At 39.9% G+C, this 20,957-nt stretch overlaps 2 protein-coding genes across 2 annotated transcripts; both read left to right on the top strand.

Annotated features, from left to right (window-relative positions):
* Positions 1 to 925: 925 nt before the first annotated feature.
* LOC145494302 (signal transducing adapter molecule 1-like) lies at positions 926 to 10,835 on the top strand. The gene is made up of 16 exons (XM_081473744.1): positions 926 to 980; positions 1,686 to 1,794; positions 2,513 to 2,576; positions 2,954 to 3,044; positions 3,778 to 3,815; positions 4,244 to 4,330; positions 4,709 to 4,809; positions 5,835 to 5,926; positions 6,440 to 6,508; positions 7,114 to 7,148; positions 7,859 to 7,946; positions 8,291 to 8,345; positions 8,928 to 8,990; positions 9,306 to 9,420; positions 9,653 to 9,760; positions 9,842 to 10,835. Exons 1-16 carry the CDS (start codon positions 926 to 928, stop codon positions 10,211 to 10,213), a joined length of 1,542 nt encoding a protein of 513 aa, XP_081329870.1. The 3' UTR covers positions 10,214 to 10,835.
* Positions 10,836 to 16,105: 5,270 nt separating this feature from the next.
* Positions 16,106 to 17,517, top strand: LOC145494014 (uncharacterized). The gene is made up of 2 exons (XM_081473482.1): positions 16,106 to 16,506; positions 16,909 to 17,517. Exons 1-2 carry the CDS (start codon positions 16,471 to 16,473, stop codon positions 17,515 to 17,517), a joined length of 645 nt encoding a protein of 214 aa, XP_081329608.1. The 5' UTR covers positions 16,106 to 16,470.
* Positions 17,518 to 20,957: the final 3,440 nt, after the last annotated feature.

The raw sequence follows: 20,957 nt of genomic DNA on the forward strand, positions 1-20,957 counted from the left end.
TGCCCTCATCCCAAAAATTAGCTCTGAATTGCAATTCCCAATAGAGATATAAGGGATCAAGGTTTGATAGCATACCATACAAACCCTTCAAAATTTGTTTCAGTTCCTTCAGTTTAGAACTGACTCCAAATTAGAGAGATTTATATGGAGCAGTACCAAATTTTCATCCTTTATCTTTCAGCTGGGAATTACAATTAAGAGGTAATTTTTGGCAAAGACCCTTTTTTTAAGGACGCTCTATTCGAAAATGGGGCCAAATCCCATAATTTCTCAAATTTATTTTTTTGTCACATCACACTTTAGGACTCTATTGCACTTTTCCTTGAAGTTTTGAAAAATGCATAGTATTACCTAATTTTACTCCGCGAGCTGTGCTGAAATCGATGCAGCAGGCATCAATTTCAGCTTAGCGTAGCATATTATTTTCCAGGGGGGCTCCATTACTGGAAAGTCTGGAGACATCTACAGCAGTGTGGCTAATTGTGGATACCTCTTTAGGGTCCCTGGCCCTTAATCCAAGGGGGGTGGGGTCGGTTTGAACTTGTGTCCATAGTCTCAAGTCAGTCTGACAGCTGCTGAGTGGAGTTCAGCTGGGTATGTACTTAGCTGTCCAATGTGACACAATCCTTAAAGTGCATGGAATTTCCCAAAGCTAAGTGGGTTTATTCTCTTGGCAGAAGGTTCCATTATTGTCATGAAGGGGGCTGATATGTGCAGAGTGGTACATGTACCTGGCCCCCGGGGGGAGGGGGAGATTTCAAGGCACTTTAGTTTGCTGTCATTAAGTTATGCTTGCAAAGAGCTTTTATCTGATATGATGACAGTTAAGCCTGAATTCATCCACAGGTTGCCCAGAGATTCTAGTGTCATTTCCTTTTTGCACTAGATGAAGTGTGGAGTGTAGAACTTGGTAAGCACTGCTCACATGACTCTATTAGGCACCAGGTGTTATTGGGCTGTTCGGACCTGGTTTTCAAAAGGTATGTATATTCTTCATGTTTTGTGAGCTCCACTCAACAGAGGTTGCCTCCCTCAGCCATCCAGGATCCTGTTCACACACAAATATATATAAATTAACTATAATTTATAACTTTTTAAAGGCTTCAAACAAGGGGCTTTGGGTATACATGTACCTAGGTCATTGCCCCCCTGGATCAAAAGCAACAAGTTTGAGCCTGGCCTGGCTGTTCATGGCTTGTCAGCTTAGGGTAAATTATTTATCAATTAAATGCTTGAAGATAACATGCAATTTAGATTCTGCTCATCACAGGATGGGCTTGAAGTACTGTAATTTTATGCATACTCAAGCATTGTGCTAGGAGCCACTGGGTTGCTCTGACCCCAACGAATACCCACCAGTTAGTTTCTGTTTGTTGATAATTGGGTCTCCAATGGATGGGTCATAAACATTAGGTTTTAGTAAAAACTTGTAGATTTTTGTAACAAATTGTCAAATAATGAATAAATTTTAAAAGAAGAATTTGCCATACATATCACTACTTTGATTGATCACTTGTCCCTGGAAAGGCACCTAAGGTTGAACATTCCAAAGCTGGTGTAGGCCTCAGTCTGTACTTGTACATGTTATTGAACAAGGCTCAGAAGGTGGTTTCAATGGAGACTGTGCTGTGTTTGTAGCATGGTTTTGTTTGTGATGAACACTTTTCAGGATGGATTTTGATCAGTTTTACCATGTTCATCATTTTGTTTCTACGGACATCCCAAAGTAACCGAAACACTGAAAAGCCTGATAAAGGAGTGGTCTGTTAGCTTCAAGGATGACCCACAGTTGAGGTATACAGTGTGTGTTAAATTTTTTGTTGACAATTACAGTTGAACCTCTCCATGGATACAGACACCTCTCTAATACAGACAATTTCCTATTTACTGACAAAATTCTCAAACATTTCCTCTTTAAAAACCTCTATAATACGGACCCTCTCTAAAACGGACAATGGACACTAAATCGCGACCCTATGGAGCAAATTCATACAAATGTAACCTCTTTGTTATGGACACTCCAGGGATCAGGTGTTGATAATTTGCGGTATGTACCATTTCCTGTCGGTGGTTACACAGACATTAACACTTTGTCATTCAGCAATACCAATACCAGAACAATATCAAAATGTTAGTTTTCAAAACTTACATTTTACAAATGCAAATACAGTACAGTGTAATCAAAAATACTTCTGTGGAAACTTACATGTAAAAGTGACGTCATCATAGTGACCTCCAATATGGACACCTCTCTAATATGGACACTTCGCTCTGTCCCTTCCGTGTCCATATTAGAGAGGTTCGACTGTCCATGTCTACTATAGGGTGTTTTAAATGGGTACCAGATAAATTATGGAAGGTACATGTGGATGTACAATAACATTTTACTACTTGAAGCTTAATACAATGAAACCTGTACTAAGCAGACACCCTTCGGACTCTCATTAGATGATCAGTAATAGAATTTCATGATGTGCAATTTTTAAGACTTTGTCCTCTTGTTCAATTTCAGTCTAATACCATCGCTTTACAAAGAACTAAAAGCAGATGGAGTTAGTTTTCCTCACAGTTCCAAGGTGGGCTTATTTTACACACTTCTATTCTATTTCTTGCCTTTGATTCTTTGTACCTGCAGTGCAATTTGAGCGGCAATAAATGATAGCAATGAGGCTATTTATTACACTGTATTTGTGAAGAGAAAGTCTGAAATTCAGATGAAATTAAATTATGTAGTACACAGAGAATGTAAACAGATAGTGAAGCACCGTGGTTGAAACTAAATGCAAAGTGTTTTGGTAATTTTCATAATCAAAATCTATTGAGTAGTTTTGACTACTAAAACTACAGTTTTTAGAGAACAAAATGCCACTTTTTTCATTATTTTATTTATTTTATTGACTTTTGTATATATTTTTATATAGTATTGTATTGTTTGTAATTATACTGTTTATAGGACACAAGTTCAAGTTCACCAAGTTCATCAAGTCATTCTTCAGCTCCTGCAACAGTTAGTGCACAACAAGAAGATGAAGATTTAGCAAGAGGTACTTGAACATCACACACTACACAGGTCTACTCATTCCGACAAAAACTTGAGAAAGGATCTCTACAAAAAAAAAATCAATTTTGAAGCAACTTCAATGCTTTTAACTGTTTTGTACATTACACCCTTCATTCAGCGAGTGAATACTTTACATTTTGTTGAGTTTTCACATGACCTTGTGCAGTCACATGACAAATAGTCAGAGATGAAGGCGTCAACCTTCCCTTGCCAATATGCAACCATAACATGGTACAGTGTGTAGCAGGCATGATCGCGACAGCAAATTGTTTTGGCAAAAATCCTGGCATCATTTTTTAGCAAACAATTCTTGCCTTCAGCTACCTTTCTCAAACTCATAATTCATTGAGTAAAAAAAGCAAATCACAACTGTGAAGGAGGTTTGGATACCTGGTCTTAATTAACATACAAATACTCTGCTGCCCGTCGTATTTTCAACTTTCTTCTCGGGTGTTTGGATATCCTGATGAAACACTGTCTCTCGTGTTTGATATATTACTTCCCTTCCTCACATCAAATGCAATTCTGAATTGGAATTCTCTCCACTGAACTATGCGACCATACATGTATTTCAGCATTGTTCTAGTGGGAGATTTCTGTGGGGTTTGGAAGGTGTCTGTATGTTGATGATTTTCCAAGGGTGTTTTAACCCAAGATTCTCTTGCCTTCCTTTTCTGATACAGATATTTGTCATTTTTTTTCTTTTTCACCTTCAGCAATTCAGTTGTCCCTTCAGGAAGCAGAAAGTAGTAAGGTAGAGCATACTGATTTATACTATGCTTAAGTAGTCATCGTTTTTTACTGTGTTGTTCAAATCATTGCTTTTTCAATGAGTTTTCTCTTTGCGTTCTTGAAAGTCAGTGGTATGTGATATGCTTTGTACACAATTGGGAGCTTTTCCTCAAAATTTCATGATATTGACCTTTCTAGTGATAAACCAAAAATTTGAAATGCCTTGAAATATCATCGTCGTGCAGTTTTACAGCTGTCTTTGATTTTGTTCAGCATATAAATACTTAATATGTAAGTCTTCTCTGGAACAACATTGAAAAACATAGCTGTAACAGAGTAGGCATGTTCTTGTTTGTGTAAACAGGGTGCAGATCAATTGATTTTGTTTGGTGACTAAGCTGTTGATCATTCTTTTGATGTCCCTTCAGTTGTTTTTCATGACTCTAGAAGTTTGATTGTTTCATTCAATATTTGTACCCCAAGGTCTCTAGTTTGTATCCAAGCTTCAGTTCACCTTCACCAGCTCCTGCAAGAAGGGTAGGTGTCCTGTTTGAACCACAGCATATCCAGTTATTTGATCTGCTTTCAACAAGTCAAAATTGAAATTATTAGTTATCACCTCTATGACATCTATGTAACAGGATTCCATTCTGTTTGGTTTGATCAATCATATTTGAATAAATTTCAATGGCATGTGGTAGGGTGGGGGACATTGTCTTTGTAACACTTGCCATTGCCATGGCAACTACAACCTGATGCTTGAGTGATTTTGATTAATAAGTTCTCTTTGAATCCAACAGAAATTTATGAAACTGAAATGCAAAAACATTTATCAGTACAAGCAAAAAAAGCAAGCTACGACCTTAAAGAAAGACAATATAGCTTTCAACTGAATGTCTTTTTGTATTATGTTAGGTTGAGGCCAAAAAAGTCCGAGCGTTGTACGATTTTGAGGCAGTTGAAGACAATGAACTTACATTCAAGTCTGGAGAGATAATATCTGTTCTTGATGACAGGTTGGTTCCTAACCTAATCTTGTTTTGCTGAACATTTCTTTTATCAAACGCCTACTGTTTGTTGTCCGGAGGGGTGGGGGGAGGACTCCCAGATGAAAAGGACTGGAGTGCTCGTCGGAAATTTTGAAAAGAACCTCTGCCAAGATCCTGTTTTGTGGGTGTGGCTTGAAACTTTTTTCACCCCTAAGAGGAACCAATTCTAAAACAACACATGCTCTCCTGTCATTTTGTTCGACCCAATACCCTAAAAGGTACCGCAAAAGCTTCTACTGTGGACCTTTTGAGACTGCACACCCAAAGAGGTACCAAACCCGATCTTTTAACCCCTACAGGGTACGACGAGGCACCCTCGTCCTTTTCCTATGGGAATCCGCTCCAGGAGGTTTGTTGTTCCGTAGACCACAAGCGATCCCTGCAACCAGCCTGCTAAACTGCTTTCCAAGAGTACAAATACTGTGAGACACTTGTGTTCAGTTCGGCGTTATTTGTACTCTGCGGAGTGCATTTGGATGATAAATACCTCGTACTAATGGAGTTCCAGGTCCGCACTGCAAGTTATGGACCAAGGTTTTTTTTCCTCCTTCGATTTACGACCAAAGCATGAAGCGTGCTGGCCATTGGTCAAAGGAGAACTTACAGTACGGACCGTGATGACGAGATATCTCTACTATCGTACGGGTTCGGCAGACCATTTCGTAGAGGTCAAAACCAAAATGACTCAATTCGAGACATGTCGCCAACGTTGAGAAATCTTGACGATAAATAACGAAACGCTTTCATCCTCATCATTCTTTATAGCCCCCAGTGGGGCACAGGGGCGCTTTGGCAACAAAAAAATAAAAAAATAAATAAATAAATAGCGAATACCGCCTCTAACTTAATCAATCACAGCGCGCGTATCAACTGAGATATATAATATCAATGTTATTAATATAAAACACTACCTAACGATAAAGAAAGATGGTCAAATGTTTTCCTGCTCATAAACTTATACCTCACTATATGACCGTCATCTCTTTTTCCAGTGATGTGAACTGGTGGAAGGGTGAAACAGCTCGTGGCGTAGGACTCTTTCCTTCTAACTTTGTGACGTCGGATTTGTCTGAGCCCGAAAGTCGTAAGTGTTTATTATGTTAAATCTACCCTATATAAAACTACCCAGATTCTGGCCATGCAGGGTCTCTGTGTTGTATTCTTGTGCAACGCTGTGTTGTATTCTTGTAAGTGATCATTACTTTTTTTTTCTTTCTTTCCTTTTTAATATAAACTCTTGCCCCCGCCTCGATTAGTTCTGGAACTAGTTGCGGTGACAAGCAAATTTTGTACATGTAACTATATGTAAGAAAAGAAAAAAAAAATTAAACTTAAACTTAAACTTAGACTGAAACTACAAGTTTCTTTACTCTCAAAGTCCCTTTTACTATTGTGCCGAAAAAATGAATATCTGGCCACTTTGGAAACGAGAAATGGCATGAAAACAAGCTGTTTGAATGACCCACTCTAAAACGTGAGCACAACTATATGAAACAGCTTCTCAGAAGTGGTAGTCTTACTAAGTTTGCAGTGAATTGAAAGCCTGTCTTCTACAAGTTGTAATCGATATGTTTTATTTTTTTGCTGTTGTCATCAGCGTCGAAGATGGAAAAGAAGAAGGTACGCTGGGCTGACGAACCTAGGCACCAGGCCCCGACATCTGAAGGTACTGTGTTTTATTTACGGACCTTGTATAACCGCAAATGATTTTCGATAATTTGGGAATTTCATTAATTAAAAAAAAAAGAAAGCAAATTTTAAAAACGAATTAAAGCCCTAGGTGGAATTGAATAGTTCGGGTTAAGCACTGTCATATGAATAGCTTCGCACGGAGACTCGTTTTCACACAGGCAAGTAAGAAATGGCCTATTCAAGAAAATCTCGCTCACTGACTGGCCATAAAGGCGTGTTATTAAGCGTGAAATCGCCATTGGATGCGGCTATATTTCAAATGGCGTTTTAGTACTCTCAGAGACAAACTTGGTCCCTGAGTAGATAAGTCACGTAAAGCTATGTGATTCAAATGAAATTCATTGCCAGACTCGTTCGTTCCACGTTCAATGCATGATATGTACCACAGAACTCACTCGTCACGCGGTGAATTTTTCCGTGGTACACCGCTGTTGACACTTTCCTATATTGTTCTTCAAGAGATATTTAGTTGTTTTTAAACAGTTGTTAGCCCGCTTAGTAGGCTAATGAGTTGTGAAATGTTCCCTCTCGGTGTAGCTTCGAATTTCGTCACTTTGATTTTCTTTCTTTGTTATCTAGAGTCAACAGTACCAGTGAAAACAGAAATCAGTGAGGTGAGATTAGAGCTATAAAGTGATGAATAAATATCTTAACTGACAACTTACTGAGTGGGGCTTTTCAGAGGCATTGAAACAATTTTCGTAAATCAATGCGTCAATAAGCGTAGTAAAACAATTGATAACATGACATCAATGCGCTTTTCTAACGTTTTACTTTGAAAAGAAATATTTTTAAAGAGCGTAGCAGGTTATGCAGGTGGAAAGGTTGTAAAGAAACTTTAAAATGAAGATAGTGAGAGCTGAGGCCAAGGAAGAAATAGAGAGCAATGGAACCCCTGCCTCTCCTCCCACCCACCCTTCTCCCCTCCCTCATCCCCTCTTCCCCCTTTCGCCTCCTCCCTACCCCCCTTCAATCTCCGTTCAGGGAAGGCTTAACAGGCCACGTTCCATATATCAATATTGTAACATGGCTCCGACGTTTTCAGTGCAAAATTGCAAATTTGTTAAGTTTCTCTTTTCCCCTCAATTCCCAAATTAAATGGGACTTGGTTTAACGCTGCGATGGACTAGCATCGCAGGGTTGAGACGAAGAACAGGCTAAGATTTCATGTCGGATTGGCTTCAGGTTCTCATAGAAACAGTCATAAGTCGCTTCATGTTACTGAAACCGGGATAAGCGCCGGCCTGATGGGCCACTTGGCTCGTATATAGACTTTAACTTTACTTTACTGTTGTTAATACCATAACGTTTTATCTGCATTTAGGAAAAGATAGACTTGTGTACAAACATGTTAAAGGGAGCCAATATCGAAGGCGAAGACGAACAAGAGGAAACAATTCAAGATATGGAAGGTTCGTTTTGTTGTAATGAAAATTGTGCCACTCTGCACTTGAGCAGGGTTGAGATGAAGAGCAGGCTAAGATTTCATGTCGGATCATCGAGCTTCAGCTTCTCCCTGCTACGAATAAAGAGGAATTCTTTGAAAACTTACGAGTCTACTTGAATGGGCGGAGGGGACGACTGTAAGTTGAGACCAGAAGCCGCTACTAAATCGGACATTTGTATTTAGCTGGTCAGGGAAATTTGAATTTTATCTGTGGCAACCATGTTGTTAAATTACGGGCACGGGATGTTCTATAGTTAATAAATTGAGGTGTTGTTGTGTTAATTGACTAAGCTCTCCTATACATCACAGATGAATGCTACAGAATGGAGCCTCTTGTCAAGGGCAAGATTGAAGAAAGTGAAAGGTGAACCAAACCTCTTTATTTCTTTTCTTTTTTTACAACTAACAAAACCCGCTTTTAGTGATCGTGTTGTTTTGATGGAAGCTATCCTTACATTTGTGTAAAACCCCATGTATGAGAATTTATCTAGCTAGCAGTTACATTTTTAATAAGTTACAAACCGTAGGAAAAATAGATGGCGAATTGCTCATTTACCCATAATTCTTACAGAAAAGTTCCAAACAGTTCAAACCAAGCATACACAATGTCGTCAGTTCAGGGACAAGTGTTGCATTTAAGTATGGCTTTCCTTGTACTTTATGGGCTGTGCAAAGTTTGCATGGGATTGTGGTAAAATGTACAGCCGCCACCGTTTTTCCTACGGAATGTTGTACAAATCAACTTGAGCAGTCACGAAAATAAAGCCTGAAAAAAAAAAAAAAAAAAAAAAGCCTTGAACGTCCTCCTCCAAGTTGTCTTTGACTTTCTACGTTTTCTCCTCCCTTCAGGCTTTTTATGGACTGCTGATTTCGGAGTAAAATTTCCTTCCATCCTTAGCATATGATCGGTTATAAGTAATACATCATCTTTTTTCCCTTTTTGTAGGAAACGCCAAGAATTATCATCAATGAACGAACAATATCTACAAGCGTTGAGTTTATACCAGAGGTAATCTCTTGATAGTTTTTTTCTTTCATTGCCTCCCTCATAATTTAAACTTACTTCTCGCGCAAAAATGTGGGGTGCTATCATTGCAACTTAAAATGACCCCTGGCACTTGAGCTCAAAAATTTGATCACAAGATGTCAAGTAGACTTTTTGCTGTGGAGTTAAGGAATGGCTGACAGAAGTGTGCTGAATCTGTCTAAAGTGAAAGCTTAAAAATGTAACGCTCTCTTTCTGTTTGTCTCTCTTGTTCGTAAAAAAAAAAGAAAATATTTCAAAAACAGTTTAGTAAAGCAGGTTTTTCTTTTTGTATTACAGGCTGATGAAAGAGCCATTACCAGTTCCTACGCTGCCTTATGGATATGGCGCTAATCCCCAGGCCTCCATGGGCATGTATCAGCTGCCTGGATCAACAGCTCAGCAATACCCTCAAGTAAGATGCATAGAACGTCCCTAAGAAACTCTACCGGATATTCAATGTTGGATATGTTTTTTCTTATGGTAACAAAATTCTCAAAACCATCGTCGCAAGGTTTGTGGAAAGGCCGACATTTTCACCCCGATTACGGTTCGATTCACTTTCTACATGTGTAGAAGCCCTGGGAAGTAATTCACATGGACGTTGCCCTGCGTTTACACTAACTTGTCCCGTTACTCTTTTCCAGGCCACCCAGCTCTATGCCCCACATCCTGCAGGTTATCCCCAGGTCTCCCCTCCAACGTCACTTCAGTATATGAGCGAGCCTGGTGCCGTTCTGGGGTCATCTGTTATGGTGAGTGTTTGGAGGAAATCTTAATTCTTCATGCTGTCGGCACTTTTTCCAAGTAATGTTTGTTTCTTCCACGGTTCGTAGGGCACGGCATACTCGAGCCAAGGGCCTGTGCAGCCCTACGCAAGTCACATGTCCAACCACGTGACTTCAGCGCCTTACCAACCGACTCAGCTCAGCCAAGCGCAAGCTCCACCCCAGGCCCCGATGCAGCCTCCAAGCAACGTCCAACAAACGTTCCCAAGCCAACAGCAAGTTCAACAACCACCAATGTCCTACCAGCAGCAACAGCAACTTCCTTACCAACAGGGGATTCCTGCGGCACCACCCGAGTATCCGTCCCAGAGTGCACCGCATGATTACTATGCCCAGTCTCTAGCGCAACCTAGCGTGGCGGGCTACTCGAGTTTTCCCGCGCAACCACAAATGGTTTACTCGCAGCAGCCGCTGCTCTGATAGTGACTGCGGTCTCGTAAATTCCTGGCTTTGATTGATTAGTCGTTAGTGGTAAAGTTTTGTGGCTTTAAAAGGAAACACAAAATTCCCTTTCACTAGACAAGACGAGCGAAAACAAGCCCATTCATAACGGTAAACAATTGAGTTGGACCTGTCTAGGTCAGAAACGTCCTGTTAAGAAAATAACGTTGATTGATGAATTTTTCAGAGCTCAACTAAATGTAACACCAAAACAGTTTAAGATTTCAGAGTTGAATGAAGTTTGGGAAGGAATCCCTTGATAATAAAAACTGGTGTAATGAGTTGTATTCGTTGTTCAAAACCAAGGTCCATACATAACACTGTAAAATGGTGCTTGATTAAGACGATTTTTAAGTAGGATTAGACGTTATTTGTGAGTTATGTACGGTGCAATATAGATGTCGTGAGCAATTGTTTTACAGTTCCTCAATACGAAATGCGTGTAAGATATCATTTGTTAGTATCACCCAACTAGTGGATTAATGCAAATCCTGCATTTTGATTGGCTACGCTACTAGGGGACTATTAGTAATAGTCATCGAGTAGCCATCGAGCGTGACGCTTTCTTTCTTTTTATTCCCAAATAAATATTTCTTCAACTTGCATTTGCTAACTTTATTATTACCTTTTCTGTCCTTTTCTGTCCGGCTTCGCCTCATGGGCTATTGACCCGTAGCCCTTGCGGGCTACGGGTCTAATTGTTAATTATAAAATGTTTTACGTGTAATAGCCAAATTTTATGCACGTCCAAAAAGGAACGTAATCAACATGAACTGCCATGTGATAAATTTTTAACGCCTTTAATTGTAATCTCATGTCTAAAAAGTGTTCGACAAACTATATTCTTGAACGACTCCATAAATTAGGGTTTTGATATCATTGGTTCACAAAAGACACAGTTACTTGATTGCGATTGGTTAAAACATGTCGGGTGACTGACGTGAGCAAGTGAAAACTTGATTAACCGGATCGACGGAAATCCAACGACATTATAGGTTTATTTTTTATTGTGGAGGGCATAAATGAACTTTAAATTCATCAACGGGATTCCAGCATAACCCAATGGTTGAAAAATGCTACTTTGGGTTGAACTCAAGTAACAGTTCTAACAGAGCACTTGCTCTTGTGTTGGAAATTTTCAAAGGGAGATTGAAATTACAGTCTGTACAAAATCCCCTTGCTTATTTTAAATTGTGTCAAAGGATAGAGCACGTGCGTCTTCTGTTTTAGTGATAGTTTCACTTAATCTTGTTTATAAACCACTACAGTACTCAATAGCTGAATGGTCATACATTAGGGATAAAGTTAGAACCCCCTTGTACAGCACAGTAAACAGTACCACATGAAAGTAGTGTACAATAGCTTTTATTTGAATGGTCACACACTAGGGTTTCATCCACAGACTTAAAAGTTAGAACTACCTTGTACAGAATAATAAACAGTACCACGTGAAAGTACTGCTCCATGGCTTTTATTTCATTGGTAATGCACTAGAGTGTCGAGTGGTAAAAGTTGTTTTACAAGTGAGGCTAATTTTGGGGAAATTCTACGCCAATTTGTGAAAGGCTGTCTGCATAGAAACTATGTAATTTTACCTTCTTCCCGTGTCGTATTTTGAGCTTTCTAGTTTTGATTATTACCTGTTGTTGTTGACTTCGTTGATGTTGTCTTTGTTGTGCTTGTTCGGCACATGAGTATTAGTGGACAGTCATTCTAAAAATAGCCTTGCTTGATAAATCTTTGACTGACAAATGACAGCACGTGAATACTCCACTTGATGAGCTCCTGTGTAGGAAGAAGAAAACTAGCTCCAATAGTTCAGGTAGCTAGTGATACTGTCTTGTTAAAAACTCGATGAAGAAGAGTACGCTTTGAATTTGCAAACAAGATCTGGTCTAAAATACACAGGAATAATGTTATCAGTACGTGTATAATAGAAATAAACTATTAAGAGATACATAATTTTGTTCAATAATGGCCACAAACTTAAGTTCACCATCCTCGTCATATAGAGGGAGGGGACGGGGTGAAGTCGATCTAGGTCACTTGGTCAACCCAGCTTACATTGGTACGTAGCGTGGAGCAACTTAGAATAAGGTTGCCACCCCTGGGTAGGGTGCTAGTCCATTGGTAGTCTTTCCCCCTTTCTCCCCCCCCCCCCCAGATCACTCTATCAGCTGTAACCCACTTGACTCCCTCACACTGTAACTCTTAGAAAATTGAAAAATATGTTTCCCTCGGGGCCCATAATATGGAACAATGACGTCAGGTGACGTAGTGATGACGTCATCATGTCCAAATTTCTTTGGATCCACTAATTTTGAGAAAACGTTACAAAACCAGCGAACGTGGCTGAAAAATATAGTCAAAACCGGCCAAAAAAAACTAAAAATAAAAGACGTTGCTCTAAAGAAGTTAGAATTTTCGTGGGCAAAGTTGAAAATTTGAAAAGCATGCATGGTTGCCAAAATATGATTGTTATGTAGACATCAAGCTCGTAACCAATGACATGTCACGCCCAATTATTCCCAGAAATATTTCGGAAAAGGTCACCAAATTTGGGACTCATGGCCTTAAATCGTTTTAAGGTTACAAAGTTGGCAAGGGCCTCAACAGCCCCCCCCCACCCCCACCCCCGCTTCTCCCACTCTCTCCCTCATTCTCCCCTACGCTTGTCTCAATAGGGTTAATTAAGGGGAGTTATCGATCTCGAGTTAGAATCTAGCATTGTTTAAAATTAATGAACGAAGGGAGCTGTTCTAAATTAAATGTAATTTCTCTGTCAGTTCACGTCATGTCTAGTTTTCAAATGCCGCTTTTGCGAGCCAAGAATCTTAAAATAAATTTTAATTACGACATCGTGCGAATTTCACATTCGGTTTCCTGTGCAAAAAGTCAGCTGAGTCAACATATGCCTTCAGTAAGATATAATAATGTTGACAATATGCAGGAACATCCCACTGATGATGCCTTTAATGTACTTAAGGGGCCGTTCATTTTTTATAAGGTAGGGGGGGCTGGTGGGATTTGGGGGGGTCATGCGAAAAAAATGGCTTTCGAGGGGGGGCCATCCCAAAAAAATAAGGGAAAAAGGGGGGTCACGTGAAATATTTTAGTAAAACTTTAAAATGGCATAATGTTTGAATATCAAAAAAATTGCTATAGAATAAACATAGAAGGCAGGATACAAATTTATTACAAACTTTGCTTCTGCTTTAAAAAAACGTTTGGCGACAAAAAGCATTTGTAGCTACTGAAAAGAAGTATTTAACACTGTTATTTTCGAATGCAACTTTCACTGGCACTCATCTTCATCTTCGCTGTCGTCGAGTTCTTCGTCGCCGCTTGTGCTGCTATGGGAGTCTCTTTCACCAATGCTGCAAGAAGCAGCAATGCTTTCGGTCAGAGTGTACTCTTCAGGGCACATGAAGGTGTAAACATAATCTCTGACTTCCTGCTCAAGGTTGGTGGTGATTCTGCTTCTTGCAGCATTGGTGAAATAATTCCCTTCCAAGAGCTGTGCGATATATGGCCCATCTCTTCTAAATAACGACGCGGAAACATCCTCAACTTTAATACACTCTTCCGGGACGGCCGTTCTAAGAGGGTACACAAGGCATTGTGGAAGATCATTTCCTAGCGGGTTTCCAACACAGATTCCATAAACTCGTTGGACGTTATTTTCAGTCCGCTTCCTCTTTCTTTCATTTGACTTTCTGGCGTTTTCTTTTTTCCTTCTCCTTTTGTTGATGTACTGTTTGAGTATGCCCTTGAATATGCTGTTATAATTGCTGTTCTTATTTTATAGTGCTTCCATGTCCTGCGTGACCTTCGTCAACTTAGCTTCTATACATTTAATGTCTTTTACATTAAAACTGTGGGCAAATTCTTCGCCCTACTTTAAAGCAAGCCCATTGGACTGAAAGAGGGTGGAATCGTGTTCCTTTACATCTTTCAATATGACATTCAACTTTTCCACCATTGCTCTGTGCTCTCACCCAGAGAACGTTGCTCTATTTGCAGATAAGTTTATTGTCAAATCAAAGTTTGTGGTGGATTATCTTCAGCATCTTGAAGTGCTGGAATTTGAAAGGAAAAAGAGAGCAGAAGAAAAGGCAAAGTTAAGTAGGGACGCAAAAGATAAATCATATGAGGATTATCCTTGGACTGAGTTGTGCGAAGATCTAACCAAGCTTAAAAAGCTACGTGTTCCAGAACTAAACAAGTACTTGAACCGCCACGGGCTGAAGCAGCATTTGAAAAGCAGCAAGAGTGAGAAAGTAAAGGCAATTGTAAGACATTCATGCTTGCAGCAGAAGAGTCCTCTCAGACCTGGCCAACCAACACTGAGAAATGCCAGGACATTGACACAAAATGACAACAGAGCAAGTGCTGACAGTAGTGAAACGGATGAAAGTGACAATGATGAGTATGACAGTGATGCCATTGACTCTGGGGGAGAAGATGACTCTGGTGACGTCATTCTTGCATTCATCAATTCAGATGAGGAAGATGCCAATGAGAGGCCAAATGCCACACGCTCAGGGTGAGCCATAACTAGGAGATCCGAAATTGACTTCTCTTTCTTTTGATTTGTTTTTTAAACAACAGCTCTCTGTAGTATAGGGATTGTAAAACTTGTCTTCATAGTGAGCACAATAACGTGAAGTAGGGGGATAATAGAGAAATATTAAAAAAGTTGAAATCTAAAAATTGTTTGTTTAATTTTTGGGGGGGGGTCATCCCAAAAAATGACCGCTATAAGGGGGGGGCCATGTGAAAAAATTGGTAAGCTGAGGGGGGGTCATGCGATTTATAAATGGTGCTTCCCAAATCCCACCAGTTCCCCCTCCATCATAAAAAATGAACGGTCCCTAAATTAGCTTGTACTGCGAACAAATACGCAGTTATTTTTGTAACTTATTTCCAACAAGATTCGCAGGTATAAAATAAGCTTCTGGAGAATCTCTCCTCACAATGGCTTTGTGGCGTCTTTGTTTCTATCCGTGACAGCAATTTCGCTGTTTGTCGTGACTTCATCAGTAAGCAAATTTCTAACATTTATATTTTTAGTTGTCTGACAGCTTTTCTCTTCACTGCGTGTTAGCGTTCAAGCGAGTGTGGTGAGGATTTCCCACAAAGAAAAAAGCAACAACGTGTTTCCTCAAATTTCTCAGCTAAACGACAAGAACGGCCGCATAAAGCTTATGATTCCACCGTGAAAATTAACGTTTGACAAACAAACTCCTGATTTGTTACAAAGCCTGTGGGAGGTGATACTCTCTGGGTCGACTCAAACGGCTACCGTCAAAAGAATTACTAAACTTGAAGTAACTGAATGAACATAAATACTATTGAATAATTTAATATTTTTCTCGCAAAATATCTGCAGCGAGCGAAAATGAAAATTGACGTTTACATTCCATATCAAATATTGTTCATCCGATGTTTCAGTTGTTAATTTATTGTAAAGCCTTCGAACGTATTTTATCACGCATTTCCCTTCCTGTGTAACCATCATCACTTTAAATATCACAAAACTGAATAAGAACTACCTGAAAAGCCTTGAAAAAATTGGCGAGTGCGGTGTCCCATATTTCCACGTCAAACGTGATTTCATGTGCTGTCAGGCCTTTAAAATCGTTTAATTAAGTCACAGTCGGAATTTCCAACAAGGATTTCGGTGCCTCGGTGAGTCTTAAAGACCCCGAAATTGAGACACCTCCACAGATTAATTTATGCTGCCGAATTTAGTGAATATACAAAGCTTCTAAGATTCCGTTGCAAAAAGGCAATGATATAAGCACTTCAATTACCGTTCATTGTCATTTTCCTTTTTTACTGAAGGCATGATCAATAATCCATGTAATTCCGATAATTTTAGGGTTTTTTTTTCAATCGGATAGCCTTCAGCTGTATTAAACCTGAGTTCCGGCGCTGTGGGTATTTCACACAGGGTTAGGAGCCAGTTCCCTCTCTGCTCGATTTCTTTTTCGTTGCCCAATTAGAATGAACATTTTTTCGAGAGAAAAAAAAATGTTTTAGCAGGAAAAAGCATAAGGTGGATGCTAAGAGGCCGTGGACCAGTCCTCGTTTGAAAAGATTTACAAATAAGAAGGGAATTAACTCAAGTTCTAGAGAGAGAGTCTATATATACTAAAGGTGCTTCCAGCTAAATACAGTTACGTCTACTTGTGTTTTTGCAGGCGGATGATACGCCTGGTCAGTCTATCTGTATGCCACTTTGTCAAGGAAAAAGCTGCAATGGAGAGGTGAGGATACATATATGTTATTTGCCGATTGGGAGGTCCGTATAGTGAAAAACTGTGACCGAGGCTTTGGGTATTTTCAATGCCGAGGTCACAGTTTTTCACTGACACGGACCGACCATAGCCGGTAAATGATTTAAAATTGAATTTAATATATACCCCATCTTTCTCAAACCTCATTTATAATTGTTGACATTTTCCAAACACACATCGTTCGCGTTCCCTACCGTGACCGTGGTCAGAGATAAGAAAATCCGGAGCACGCCAAGAACCAATCAGATTGCATCATTAATTCGTTACTGCGCCCTCTTGGAACAAAATACGCGGTATAGTATTTACTTTTGTAGTCGACACATTTTAAGCTCTGAATTTTAATGAAGTAGTAAGATTTTTTCCTCTTGTTAGGGAAACATCAAAGTCTTCCACATGACGCCCTTATGGCTTGAAACACATGCGTCATACATCGCTCTCGAACGCACAGCATCCGCTGCTCAAATCACTTTCAACGCGGGCTCATTAGCAAAGGCTGCGCTGCTCAAAGTTCCATTGATACCCGCAGGTGTCTTAACAGATGCCTTACCGCTGACTGTTGAGATCACAGTCGCACATGACGTCAGCATTGGGCAAGGCACTGACAGCGATATCAAACATGGTGTGTCAGACGGTACCAGATTTATCGGCTTTGGAACATGCGATAAAGGAAATTATGCCGATCATTCCCCCTGCTACGGAATGGAAGGCGTGTCCGGCGTCAGTTTAACGTCTATAAGACATGATCCAGTTGGTCCAAAAACCAGCGACTCTTTCTACCCCGGTCAGTTTGTCTTCACTCTCAAGCTGGATGAACGCTGGGGATCGTGCTACACTGCGCATGACGCAGGCTTCGTGAGGACCGCTGCCTACAACAACAGACTGGTTCTCAGCAAGGGACTCACTCTCGAGGTTTACAAGGGTGATGCAGGAGAGAGGGTCGGGATCAGGTTCATAAAAGTCACTGTTACAAAAGATTCTTAGGCGATAAAATCTAAGAAAAATGTGATTTCAATCTGTACCTGATATAAATGCAATAAAATGACTATTGCTCACAGTATAACGCCTTGAATACTAAAGAGTTAATTAATAAAGGTGCACTTCACCCCGACGCTCAATTGCAATTTTGTCGGAAAAGCTTCCAAGCATGGTTTCCACCGTAACATTGGTGACGCCGAGAGTAAAAAGCTATATCGGGCCGTATGCAAAAAGGTTTCAGCCATAAATAAAAACTATTTCAGTATAGAGCGGTTTCAATAGACCATATCCTTATTCCTGGCATTAGAAAGGGATAAATGCTATTAATTTGCATTTGAAAAGACTCCTTAAATTATCCTCAGTTGAAGTTGGTTCCAGTCCAATACCGAGTATACGAAAATAGTCTCTAGAGTATCGTTAAACGAATAACAAAGCAATCACTCTGGTCAATAAAAAAGCACACAGACAATATCCAATGAACCAATCAGAACTCTACGGAAATACATATAGCTACGCAAAGCGCGGGAAAACGAGTGCGAACGAGTCATGCTTGGTTCAGGTTTACTTCAATCGGATGAAAAAGTGGTGAGAGATTTTTGGGCCAATCGCTTAGCGCAGTAACGCAAAACCAATTACTTTTCGAAGCTCAAGTAGTTATTTTTCCCAGTTTTGCATTGCAGCCGTGCGCTTGTCTGTTGCGAAAGTATTACAATTAGAGTCACTACTTTGAGGACCCATCTTGTTGAAATCAGTGTCGCTTTCATCAGGATGTCTGAAGGCAATGGAGAATGAAAATACACAGGACTAGGCCCTGTCAAAGGCCTTATTCCCACGTTAATCCCCATCAAGTTAATTAGAGCACTCTCGCTTTTAGAAAACCTAGGAGGGTTTTAGAAATATCCAGTACCGTGACGAAGATTGCACCCACGTGGACGGCCTAAAGGCTGGTTTTCATTGGTGATGGAGTCGTAGTCAGAGGCGTAATCGGAAGCGTAGAGCGTTACAATCTAGTGAAAATCAAACTGACGCAGGTGGAAGGAGAAAACCGATTCTCCTTATGAGTCGGTCGTTTATGATCCAGTCAAAACTAGATTGTCGGAGTAGGAAGCAAAAGTGGAAGAATAAACCAATCACAATGCTCGATTTTAGGTCTTGTGATTGGTTGGTTCTTGCACTTCTGCTTCCGATTCCCACAATTCAGTTTTCACAGGATCATGAGCGACGGAGTCGTAAACTGAATCAGAAGAAATGGAAACGTTCTAATTCTTCCGACTTCTATTCCGTCGAGCTTCAGACTCCAATTTTCACTAGATCATAAGTGCTCTTGCGACTACGACTCCGACTCCGACTCCGATTCCGACTGTGGCACTGGTAAAACCCATCCTTAAGCGGCGTTGCGAGCGTTTTTATCCCCCTCGAAAACATCTACGCTACGCGAGTGGCAGCATTACCCACAAAAGAACTGGGTACCATGTCTAAAAATAACTTAAGAGAGATAACCTTGCGAATAAGGTCCTCATGGGGAATAATAGTCATATTTTTTATCCTTTATCCTTGGGCACATTATGGGCAAATACTCGCTCACAGATTGATCGACAAACATTAATGAGATTACAAAGTCCAATAGGTGTAGCCAATGAATACATCATTGCTATGCATAAGGTAAAGCTTATGCCCAGCCCTTAAACCTTTCTATGCTTCTCCCACCGCGGCAAGTGTAATAGACATAAACCCCACGCGCTTGCTTCAGAGAGGAGTACCTTTAAACGGCCACAAGCTTTTAATGTAACAATATTCTTCTGCCAAGATTTTAATTTAGTTACAGTTACGCCTTATCTAAATAGTCCATGCACAGCAGTGTGCTCTTTTTTACTAATTCTTTGCAGCATAATATCATTAAGATGTTTTCAGCGTACGGACATGTCTGCGTTATTAAACCGACGTTTTTCAATGTTTCCTGACGTTCCTAATAAAATAGGCTGGCTGTTTTGGAGAGGTTCGACTCTAGAATAGGAACTTTTCTTAATTTGAAAGAATGTCTGGTCATTTAAGAATTTAACTGGTTGGAGATTAGGTACAATTTCGTCCACAACTATTGCAAAGGATTACCGTGCCCTAATTTGCTTCTCCGATCAATTCGGTGACGAGTTCCCGCAGACATATCCACGTTACCCTGACTTAAATTGGCCCTTTTTTGGTCCTTAGGGACGGAGGTAGAAGAGAGCTTTTTAAGACCCTAGCCTTGCAACTCTTATTAGAGAATGAAAGCTCTGATAATGAAATAAAAATGAAAAATATTTCCTTTGAGGTTCATAATTTGGAATGACGATTTCATATCACGTAGGAGTGTTGTCATTACTTCTAAAAAGTAGCCCTCTTGTATCCACCATCTTGAATTTCACGAGTTTTCAAACGTTACGAGGTCACCAAAAGGGTTCAAATATACTCTAAACCGATAAAGAAGGCTAAAGTAATCTAAAAAATGTAAAAATTTACTCCAGAGTAATTTTTGCTCCAACCCTGAAAAATTCAAAATTTTGAAAACCATGCCCGTCAGAAAAGGCTGCCATTAAAAAATCAAGTTTCTTGACCAATCACATGACATGCCAAACTGGTTCTCCAGATAAATTGAATGAAACTTGTCAACTCAATTTCTTCAATGCTTTTAAAATTACCAGCGTTCAAAACGGGTGAGGTTCTCAAAAGCTCTCCACTCCTATTTCAATAGAGCTATACTATTACTACGGTATACTATACTATTTCTGAGGTTAAGCTGTACTATTGGTGGGAGAATATAGATCCAACAATAGGATTAAAATTAAAGCGAGAAAAGTGTTTATAAAATGTGTTTGCAAATTGAATCCTCTTAACTGTACACAAGACATGAACAGTCACTCAAACAAGTCCTCAATTCATCTCAGCTGCCGAGTGTTCAAATTTCAATTCCTTCCTTCAGTTCCTTCCATGCAAATGGTAAACATGGTTAAGTCCTTCGGTAGAACAGTTCTGTGTCCATTAAGGTCCTCTGCTGTGTATGTACCATTCAGAAATACTTGGAGACAACAGGAACTCTTCTGTTAGGTCTGCATGTACTCCATGGCCGGATTGTGAGATTCTCTTCATGGCTGTACTGTCATCTTTGCAAGATATGATTGAATGTGATTGGTTTACTTTGCTCCTCGGTCATGTCAATGTACGAAAACAGTTCTTCAATTCTTCGTTGCACAATGGATAAAAATGAGGCGATCATCTCCACAACAAGTAAGTCGAGGTCACTTGTGACAGCACGTTGAAATGCAAGACGTTGAGCAGTTCAAACTATCTGCCTAAACTTGACTGAATAATATAATGATAATTATTTTGAAAACAAAATATAATGCAGCAAAGTTACCATATCTGTAACGGGCAAATGCAAAATTGCCCGGAAAATTGCCAACTTCCGTTTA

This window comes from Orbicella franksi, chromosome 8, assembly GCF_964199315.1.
Source record: "Orbicella franksi chromosome 8, jaOrbFran1.1, whole genome shotgun sequence".
NCBI lineage: Eukaryota > Metazoa > Cnidaria > Anthozoa > Scleractinia > Merulinidae > Orbicella > Orbicella franksi.

What these genes read in the sequence shown, in the direction of transcription:
- LOC145494302 (XM_081473744.1), top strand. Translation starts at nt 926, where the DNA reads ATGACTCTATTAGGCACCAGGTGTTATTGGGCTGTTCGGACCTGGTTT. An exon ending in AGGAAGCAGAAAGTAGTAAG is followed by an intron (nt 3,816 to 4,243) that starts GTAGAGCATACT and finishes TGACTCTAGAAG; the next exon opens with TTTGATTGTTTCATTCAATA. An exon ending in TTTGTCTGAGCCCGAAAGTC is followed by an intron (nt 5,927 to 6,439) that starts GTAAGTGTTTAT and finishes TGTTGTCATCAG; the next exon opens with CGTCGAAGATGGAAAAGAAG.
- LOC145494014 (XM_081473482.1), top strand. Translation starts at nt 16,471, where the DNA reads ATGCCACTTTGTCAAGGAAAAAGCTGCAATGGAGAG. An exon ending in GAAAAAGCTGCAATGGAGAG is followed by an intron (nt 16,507 to 16,908) that starts GTGAGGATACAT and finishes TCCTCTTGTTAG; the next exon opens with GGAAACATCAAAGTCTTCCA.